At 45.6% G+C, this 11,106-nt stretch overlaps 1 protein-coding gene across 1 annotated transcript in view; it reads left to right on the top strand.

Moving 5' to 3' along the window:
- The first annotated feature begins 9,972 nt into the window (after nt 1–9,972).
- Nucleotides 9,973–11,106, top strand: part of LOC124545936 (pacifastin-like protease inhibitor cvp4) — a 118,906-nt gene continuing 117,772 nt past the window's right edge. Inside the window, exon 1 of the mRNA XM_047124897.1 lies at nt 9,973–10,096. Coding sequence (XP_046980853.1) covers nt 9,973–10,096 — 124 coding nt within the window. The remainder of the gene's footprint in view (nt 10,097–11,106) is intronic.

Genomic DNA, 11,106 nt, shown 5'->3' with positions numbered 1-11,106 from the left:
CGAGTATCTGATGGACAAGAAAGAAGATGTACAATTACTGACAGAGGCTATTACAACAAGCACTTCATCTCAGTGCAAAATTTTCAAAATTACAAGGACAGTGGCAATACGTTGCATCCAAGAGCTTAGATAGCTCAGTTTGATAGAGAGATGTGGTCTTCTTGTCCCTTAGGATGTAAATTAGGATATGTGTGCAGTAGAATGGAAGGTCAGTCACAGAAATAATGCGAGGAATAGCAGCCATCTGCAGTACCCACAGAGTAGAAATGCTTTCCTCACTAACGCAAGAAATAGGATATGGAGAAGTTGAGGATGATACGTTTAAGTAGACTAAGAGAGACAGGTTTTGAAGACTAAGTACTGTTGCTGGTAGAGTAAGAAAGGGCGAATATACACTCCTGGAAATTGAAATAAGAACACCGTGAATTCATTGTCCCAGGAAGGGGAAACTTTATTGACACATTCCTGGGGTCAGATACATCACATGATCACACTGACAGAACCACAGGCACATAGACACAGGCAACAGAGCATGCACAATGTCGGCACTAGTACAGTGTATATCCACCTTTCGCAGCAATGCAGGCTGCTATTCTCCCATGGAGACGATCGTAGAGATGCTGGATGTAGTCCTGTGGAACGGCTTGCCATGCCATTTCCACCTGGCGCCTCAGTTGGACCAGCGTTCGTGCTGGACGTGCAGACCGCGTGAGATGACGCTTCATCCAGTCCCAAACATGCTCAATGGGGGACAGATCCGGAGATCTTGCTGGCCAGGGTAGTTGACTTACACCTTCTAGAGCACGTTGGGTGGCACGGGATACATGCGGACGTGCATTGTCCTGTTGGAACAGCAAGTTCCCTTGCCGGTCTAGGAATGGTAGAACGATGGGTTCGATGACGGTTTGGATGTACCGTGCACTATTCAGTGTCCCTCGACGATCACCAGTGGTGTACGGCAAGTGTAGGAGATCGCTCCCCACACCATGATGCCGGGTGTTGGCCCTGTGTGCCTCGGTCGTATGCAGTCCTGATTGTGGCGCTCACCTGCACGGCGCCAAACACGCATACGACCATCATTGGCACCAAGGCAGAAGCGAATCTCATCGCTGAAGACGACACGTCTCCATTCGTCCCTCCATTCACGCCTGTCGCGACACCACTGGAGGCGGGCTGCACGATGTTGGGGCGTGAGCGGAAGACGGCCTAACGGTGTGCGGGACCGTAGCCCAGCTTCATGGAGACGGTTGCGAATGGTCCTCGCCGATACCCCAGGAGCAACAGTGTCTCTAATTTGCTGGGAAGTGGCGGTGCGGTCCCCTACGGCACTGCGTAGGATCCTACGGTCTTGGCGTGCATCCGTGGGTCGCTGCGGTCCGGTCCCTGGTCGACGGGCACGTGCACCTTCCGCCGACCACTGGCGACAACATCGATGTACTGTGGAGACCTCACGCCCCACGTGTTGAGCAATTCGGCGGTACGTCCACCCGGCCTCCCGCATGCCCACTATACGCCCTCGCTCAAAGTCCGTCAACTGCACATACGGTTCACGTCCACGCTGTCGCGGCATGCTACCAGTGTTAAAGACTGCGATGGAGCTCCGTATGCCACGGCAAGCTGGCTGACACTGACGGCGGCGGTGCACAAATGCTGCGCAGCTAGCGCCATTCGACGGCCAACACCGCGGTTCCTGGTGTGTCCGCTGTGCCGTGCGTGTGATCATTGCTTGTACAGCCCTCTCGCAGTGTCCGGAGCAAGTATGGTGGGTCTGACACACCGGTGTCAATGTGTTCTTTTTTCCATTCCCAGGAGTGTATATCTCGACAAACCCTCCACAGAGACAGAGATTATATGGACGCGTTGAGAAAAATTGGTAAAGAAGTTTCGTCGGCCACTAATAGACCAATAATATGGGACCATTTAAGGAATTGTTGAAAAACATGTGGTACTTAGAATGTAGAGAGAGAGAAGAAAAGAAATGCAGGAAACATTATACGTATCAGCACGAATGACAAAGGCTGGTAAACATAAGACACAGGTGAACATTACAAATGGAATGAGCGGTACGATAATGGGCATGTAAGGAAGAAAAAAAAATGCATGCAGTGATTGTGACCATGCTAAGTCATGAGCTAGGGACAGCGACAACTGGAGGACACTGGAATTGAGGAATTAGTGACAGAGAATGTTTGGGGAGAAGGGAATAGAGTAAGGTAAAAATAAAAAAATTACTGGGAGAGAATGATCGTTAATACGATATGTGTGTGTTGAGTATAAGATAAGGAGGATAGGTGGTTTGTCATGGCCATGGTTCAGTAAATGTGTTTTTTTCTGTTCTTTATTCCTGAGTATGTGTTCTTGTTTTAACTTTTCTAATTTAGCATAAGAGTAGTTTGTGAGAGTACTTATTCATTATTTTAAGTGTTAGTATGTTAACCTTGGTGTACTGTTGTCTTTAGCTTGCAGAGTGTGTTATGCTCAGTTTGAAAGATGTAATTATTTGTGATAACATATAGTTTCAGAGATCTCAGTGTGACAGATCGTGTACATAATTACTTGTTGATATGCGGTATTGAAAGGGAAGGTGGAAGCTAGTAAACTTATCATGGTCATTTCCATCATCATAAAAAAAAGAATTAAGTGACAAAGTCAGAGAGAAGTGTGCTTCTCAAATTCTGTTGTTGATGTCATCTGTAAAAGTCAGAACACTGTTGATCTTAGTCCAAGTTCGGAGTCCATTTGTAATGTTTTTACCCAAAAACTTGGTCGTCTTTGTGCATTAGCGTCGCCGATGTTCGTTTAACCTGATGTGTTTGGCTACGCTAGAGTGGAATATTCACCCAGATAGTGCCTCGCTGGAGTCAATTTCGTGTCCACTCGATACGTACATGTCTGACATGAAGTCAGCTGAGGAGTTTGGTTCCCGCTAATGTAGTACAGGATCCCTTCTTCTGCGTTTACGTGCAACAGGCGGTAGGTTTGTTGTTGCAGAGAACTTCGTATAGCACAGACGGAGCGAGTCGTATAGAACGGTGCAATTTTCTCATAAGGGAACGAAGAAAGTGGACGATAAAAAAAAGGGATGTTACATGCTGACGTTAGGAATGATATGAGATCATGCTGATATACACATCATTTGACAGTAGAAACCTAAGCACACATGACTGATCATCTGTATTTCTGAGTGTCATGATAGTATTAGTAACATACAACCATGAGTTCCAGAAAAAATATGTGATATGAGTCTGCTAGCGACAGATGAATCAGTATGCCATCCAGTGTGAGAGTATCGAACAAGGAGATTTGGCGTCCGAACCGAGCGTCTGCCAACTGCATAATTTAATCTGACAATAGCCATATGGAAGCCATAAGCACAAGATATGTGACTAGAAAGTTAATAAACTATCATTTCATTATATTTTTCCTGTTTCCTAACCATGCTATGTTTGTTTATGTTCATCATATTGTTCCCAGGTCGCGAATTCGAAAGCAGACGGCAGAAATTTGTCGTAGTTTCTTTGTTTTACTTAAAAGTACAGCACAGTCTTAATTAGCTATATTTTAACGTAGTATGGATTAACCTTACAGGTGTTGAAACTTATTAAATGAAGGAGTTTTATTTGCAATCTGTCGCATAACTACATGCTGCCATGTGAGAAATACAGAAGCTAAAGTTTCAGATTTTCTGAGCTACAATTGACTACTGAGATTTGCCTGGTGCAATTCGCTCTCTTTTAAGAAAAGAGAAAGTATACTTGTCTCATAAGAAATCTGAATAAGTAGAAATGATAATTCGTATTTTGGCATGGACTTCGGATGCGGACAAGCTGCCACAATCGTCCAAGGATGCTCCCAGACGATACATCCTCTCTGATGATACTGCACTCATATACTTTCAAAGAGTACTAAGGCGCTTACGCGTACATTACATCCAAATAAGACAAATGCCCATGAAATTATAGGGTGACAATTATTGAAGTATATGAAAAACAAAATATAAATTAGATACAAACTACACACTTCATCACTACATCACTACAGATATTCGGATTTAGGTTATGACATGTTCGATATGCCTGTCATCTTTGGCGATGATGTGGCGCAAACGAATAGCGAAATTCTGCATGGCCCACTGAAGTGTGTGAACACAGATGCTGTCGATGACCTCCTGAATGACTGTTTTCAGCTCAGTAATGGTTCTGGGGTTATTGTTGTACACCTTGTCTTCAATATAGCCCAGCAGAAAAGAGTCGCATGTGTTCAGATCCGGAAAATATGGCGGCCAATCGAGGCCCGCCCCATTGATCACTGGGTTGTTGACGAATCCATCCAAATGAAAGTGGACTTCGTCGCTAAACCAAACCACGACTGTGGATACTAATTCCCGCCAAGCCTCGTGGCCAACTGTGCATGCAGAGATGAGCTTCGGGTCGTGCAAACAAGGCAACGGCAAAAGGAATTGCCAGTTTCTGCCCGAGGCCGACAGCAGTCCTGCTGAAGCCGACGGACCCAGTAGAGCGTGCCCGCTGAGCCATGCCTCGAGCAGCTTCATACACTACTGGCCATTAAAATTGCTACACCACGAAGATGACGTGTTACAGACGCGAAATTTAACTGGCAGGAAGAAGATGCTGTGATATGCAAATGATTAGCTTCTCAGAGCATTCACACAAGGTGGGAAGTTTCCAACCGATTACTCATACACAAACAGCACTTGACAGGTGTGGCCTGGTATAACTTTGTTGTGATGCCTTGTGTAAGGAGGAGAAATGCTTAACATCACGTTTCCGACTTTGATAAAGGTCGGATTGTAGCCTACAGAGATTGCGGTGTATTGTATCGCGACATTGCTGCTCGCATTGGTCGAGATCCAATGACTCTGTTAGCAGAATATGGTATCAATAGCAGTCGAGATGACAGGCATCTTATCCGCATGGGTGTAAAGGATCGTGCAGCCACGTCACGATCCCTGAGTCAACAAATGGGGACGTTTGCAAGACAAAAACCATCTGCACGAACATTTTGACGACATTTGCAGCAGCATGACCAATCAGTTCGGAGACCATGGCTGCGTTTACCTTTGACGCTGTATCGCAGTCAGGAGCGCCAGCGATGGTTTACTCAACAACGAACCTGGGTGCACGAATGGCAAAACGTCATTTTTTCGGATGAATACAGGTTCAGTTTACGGCATCATGACGGTCGCATCCGTGTTTGACGACATCGCGGTGAACGCACATTGGAAGCGTGTATTCGTCATCGCCATACTGGCGTATCACCCGGCGTGATGGTATGGGGTGCCATTGGTTACACGTCTCGGTCACCTCTTGTTCGCATTGACGGCACTTTGAACAGTGGACGTTACATTTCAAATGTGTTACGACCCGTGGCTCTACCCTTCATTCGACACCTGTGAAACTCTACATTTCAGCAGGGTAATGCACGACCGCATGTTGAAGGTCCTGTACAGGCCTTTCTTGATACAGAAAATGTTCGACTGATGCCCTGGCCAGCACATTCTCCAGATCTCTCACCAATTGAAAATGTCTGGTCAATGGTGGCCGAGCAACTGGCTCGCACATAATACGCCAGTCAATACTCTTGATGAACTGTGGTATCGTGTTGAAGCTATCTGGGCAGCTGCACCTGTACACGCCATCCAAGCTCTGTTTGACTCACTACCCAGGCGTATCAAGGCCGTTATTACGGCCAGAGGTGGTTATTCTGGGTACTGATTTCTCAGGATCTATGCACCCAAATTCCATGAAAATGTAATCACATATCATTTCTAGTATAATATATTCGTCCAATGAATACCCGTTTATCATCTGCATTTCTTGTTGGTGTAGCAATTTTAATGGCCACTAGAGGTCTAAGAGCGCCCTTTGCCGTCGCGATACAGGACGGCCGGTGGTAGTCGCACGCGCCACTGGCGGTCGGAGCCACTTCGCAACAGGATACTACGCAACCTCCGCCTAGTTGTGGCTCCGATTCCATCGTTCATCCTTGTTGAGCTGTACCTTATTCCATGCTGCAATACTTACAACGAGTCTTCGTTTGCTAGAAGAAAAACAAGTAAAGTATATCTTCCGTTGACTGTGTTGTACATCTACATCTACATCCATACTCCGCAAGCCACCTGACGGTGTGTGGCAGAGGGTACTTTGAGTACCTATCGGTTCTCCCTTCTATTCCGATCTCGTATTGTTTGTGGAAAGAAAGATTGTTGATATGCCTCTGTGTGGGCTCTAATCTCTCTGATTTTATCCTCACGGTCTCTTCGCGAGATATACGTAGGAGGGAGCAATATACTGCGTGACTCCTCGGTGAAGGTATGTTCTCGAAACTTCAACAAAAGCCCGTACCGAGCTACTTAGCGTCTCTCCTGCAGAGGCTTCCACTGGAGTTATCATCTCCGTAACGCTTTCGCGATTACTACATGATCCTGTAACGAAGCGCGCTGCTCTCCGTTGGATCTTCTCTATCTCTTCTATCAACCCTATCTGGAACGGATCCCACACTGGTGAACAATATTCAAGCAGTGGACGAACAAGAGTACTGTTTACTTCCTTTGTTTTCGGATTGCATTTCCTTAGGATTCTTCCAATGAATCTCAGTCTGGCATCTGCTTTACCGACGATCAACTTTATATGATCATTAGATTTTAAATAACTCCTAATGCCTACTCCCAGATAATTTATGGAATTAACTGCTTCCAGTTACTGACCTGCTATATTGTAGCTAAATGATAAAGGATATTTCTTTCTGTGTATTCTCAGCACATTACACTTGTCTACACTGAGATTCAATTGCCATTCCCTGCACCATGCGTCATTTCGCTGCAGATCCTCCTGCATTTCAGCACAATTTTCCATTGTTACAACCTCTCGATATACCACAGCATCATCCGCAAAAAGCCTCAGTGAACTTCCGGTGTCGTCCACAAGGTCATTTATGTATATTGTGAATAGCAACGGTCTTAAGACACTCCCCTGCGGCACACCTGAAATCACTCTTACTTCGAAAGACTTCTCTCCATTGAGAATGACATGCTGAGTTCTGTTACCTAGGAACTCTTCAATCCAATCACACAATTGGTCTGATAGTCCATATGCTCTTCCTTTGTTCATTAAACGACTGTGGGGAACTGTATCGAACGCCTTGCGGAAGTCAAGAAACACGGCATCTACCTGGGAACCCGTGTCTATGGCCCTCTGAGTCTCGAGGACAAATAGCGCGAGCTGGGTTTCACACGATCGTCTTTTTGGAAACCCATACTGACTCCTACAGAGTAGATTTCTAGTCTCCAGATAAGTCATTATACTCGAATATAATACGTGTTCCAAAATTCTAGAACTGATGACGTTAGAGATATAGGTCTATAGTTCAGCAAATCTATGACCGGTGCCCTTTTCCAATCCTTTGGAACGCTACTCTCTTCTAGAGTCCTACTGTACACCGCTGCAAGAAGGGGGGCGAGTTCCTTCACGTACTCTGTGTAAAATCGAACTGGTATCGCATCAGGTCCAGCGGCCTTTCCTGTTTTGAGCCATTTTAATTGTTTTTCTATCCCTCTGTCGTCTATTCGATATCTACCATTTTTTCATCTGTGTGACAATCTAGAGAAGGATCTACAGTGCATTCTTCCTCTGTGAAACAAATTTGGAAAAAGACATTTAGTGTTTACTATCTCGTTCGCTAGTAGAGGAAGAATGGGTAGCTTTGAGGAATGAAATAGTGAAGGCAGCAGAGGATCAAGTAGGTAAAAAGAGAAGGGCTAGTAGAAATCCTTGGGTAACAGAATAGTTACTGAATTTAATTGATGTAAGGAGAAAATACAAAAATGCACTAAGTGAAGCAGGCAAAAATAAATACAAACGTCTCAAAAATGAGATCGACAGGAAGTGCAAAATGGCTAAGCAGAGATGGCTAGAGGACAAATGTAAGGATGTAGAGGCTTATCTCACTAGGGGTAAGATAGATACTGCCTACAGGAAAATTAAAAGGACCTTTGGAGAAAAGAGAGCCACCTGTATGAATATCAAGAGCTCAGATGGAAACCCAGTTCTAAGCAAGGAGGGGAAAGCAGAAAGGTGGAAGGAGTATATAGAGGGTTTATACGAGGGCGATGTGCTTGAGAACAGTATTATGGAAATGGAAGAGGACATCCTCTTCCATTGATGAAATGGGAGATATGATACTGCGTGAAGAGTTTGACAGAGCACTAAAAGACCTGAGTCGAAACAAGGCCCCCGGAGTAGACAACATTCCATTAGAACTACTGACGGCCTTTGGAGAGCCCGTCCTGACAAAACTCTATCATCTGGTGAGCAAGGTGTAAGAGACAGGCGAAATACCCTCGGACTTCAAGAAGAATATAACAATTCCAATACCAAAGAAAGCAGGCATTGACAGATGTGAAAATTACCGAACTATCAGTTTAATAAGTCACAGCTGCAAAATACTAACGCGAATTATATACAGACGAATGGAAAAACTGGTAGAAGCCGACCTCGGGGAAGATCAGTTTGGATTCCGTAGAAATGTTGGAACACGTGAGGCAATACTGACCTTACAACTTATCTTAGAAGGAAGATTAAGGAAAGGCAAACCTACGTTTTTAGCATTTGTAGACTTAGAGAAAGCTTTTGACAATGTACAGAAAGCAGATGGCAGTTATAAGATTCATGGGGCACGAAAGGGTTGCAGTGGTTCGGAAGGGAGTGAGACAGGGTTGTAGCCTCTCCCCGATGCTATTCAATCTGTATATTGAGCAAGCAGTAAAGGAAAGAAAAGAAAAATTCAGAGTAGGTATTAAAATCCATGGAGAAGAAATAAAAACTTTGAGGTTCACCGTTGACATTGTATTTCTGTCAGAGACAGCAAAGGACTTGGAAGAGCAGTTGAACGGAATGGGCAGTGTCTTGAAAGGATTGTATAAGATGAACATCAACAAAAGCAAAACGAGGATAATGGACTGTAGTCGAATTAAGTCAGGTGATGCTGAGGGAATTAGATTAGGAAGTGAGACACTTAAAGTAGTAAGGAGTTTTGCTATTTGGGGAGCAAAATAACTGATGACGGTCGAAGTAGAGAGGGTATAAAATGTAGACTGGAAATGGCAAGGAAAGCGTTTCTGAAGAAGAGAAACTTGTTAACATCGAGTATAGATGTAAGTGATAGGGAGTCGTTTCTGAAAATATTTGTATGGAGTGTAGCCATGCATGGAAGTGAAACATGGACGATAAATAGTTTGGACAAGAAGAGAATAGAAGCTTTGGAAATGTGGTGCTACAGAAAAATGCTGAAGATTAGATGGGTACATCACATAACTAATGAGGAGGTATTGAATAGAATTGGGGAGAAGTGTAGTTTGTAGCACAACTTGACTAGAAGAAGGGATCGGTTGGAAGGACATGTTCTGAGGCATCAAGGGATCACCAATTTAGTACTGGAGGGCAGCGTGGAGGGTAAAAATCGTAGAGGGAGACCAAGAGATGAATACACTAAGCAGATTCAGAAGGATGTAGGCTGCAGTATGTACTGGGAGATGAAGCAGCTTGCACCGGATAGAGTAGCACGGAGAGCTGCATCAAACCAGTCTCAGGACTGAAGACCACAACTTCAATAACATCTAGTTCGCTAATCATTACGGTTCCTTTCCAGCTTGCCTACCACGACAGTTGCTACACTGGTCTGTAGCCCAACTTTCTTTACCGTTGTGCACGAATTTGTACAGAACGCCACCGAAAACAGAGTGCAATGGTCGCAGGGTTGCGCCGCGCTGGGTACCGTCGCACCGCAGTAGGTGAAGGACGGCGTTTGGCGCAGTGGTCCAGCCGGCAGGTGCGGCGTGCGGTTGCCATGGCGACGGCCGGCTGGTCCGGGGCCGCTATCGACTGGGGGTCACGTGGTGGCGCGTCGTCCCTCAAGTAGGGCGGCCGGGCCTCTGGGCGGCCAGTCCAGCCAGAGATGAGCCGGGGCGCGCGCTGCGTGCCGCAGCTGCTGCGGCTGCCGCTGCTGCTGCTGCTGCTGTCGCTGTCCCTGCTGCTGGTCACCGCACTGGCGTCCGCCGACACCGCTGGGCAGACGCAAGGTGAGCGCACTGCCGGGTCCTGGTGTTTGCCTCCACAGCCAGTGTCTAGTGCTCGACGCACAGTAGGAAGGAACTCATTGACTGGAATGGAATTCTCTTTATTGATGGGTACCGCTCTACAACCATCGAAGATGTGTCTAGAGACACAAGGGACAGTACCATTGCGGCGGCGCGGTTCCTTCCCTCCCTTTACGACGAACCTGCATCTACCTGTGTACATTGTCTCAGCAGATCATCAGTAGGAAAGCCGAGTGAAACCTACTGTACTTCGACGTGAACCAGGCTGCAATTAAAGTCACTAATCTACGTTTCGGGAGAAAGTTTTCACGCGAACTGAAAGGTTGGAAATTTTGTACTCAATTAATATATTCTGAAACTTAGGTGAACAAGTATCACTGCCAAGCCCGTGCTAGTCTGAACAGTCACTCGCAATCCCTTTCACTCACGTTAGCAAGTTTATGGTGTTGCATTTCCCGAAAACGTAATAGCTACAGAAATACGGATTGTTTCTATTGAGAATGCTCGACAAATTTTAAGTCTATAGGTACCTAATGCAGTCACAGTTTTAAGCCACCGACCTGCTCAATACGCCACGCGGAATTTATGTCTTTTCTCGTCACAAAATTCACTTAAAAGTTCCGAAATTTCTACACACCCCATCGGAATAATTATGCCGTCACTTTACAACACTTTTGGTGTATGAAACACTGCTAGATCCGGCAACTTATCATTTCCATCGGAACTACTACTACACACGTCCGAACTGTTTCATGGCTAGGCTTCAACTTTTCTCTAGAATACTCTAAGTCTTCTCTACCAGCGGAGAAAGGCGCGCGAAGAATATTGCTTTACCATTGGTCAGTTTACTCAACAGCCAATAGCAAAACAACATTCTCCCGCGTCAATCGGCGCTTTCCATCAATAACCAATCGCAAAGTAGTAAACCGAGCGAGGTGGCGCAGTGGTTAGCACACTGGACTCGCATTCGGGAGGACGACGGTTCAATCCCG

The sequence above is a fragment of the Schistocerca americana genome, chromosome 8 (genome assembly GCF_021461395.2).
Source record: "Schistocerca americana isolate TAMUIC-IGC-003095 chromosome 8, iqSchAmer2.1, whole genome shotgun sequence".
Lineage (NCBI taxonomy): Eukaryota > Metazoa > Arthropoda > Insecta > Orthoptera > Acrididae > Schistocerca > Schistocerca americana.
This window is presented reverse-complemented; position numbering and strand designations above follow the sequence as displayed.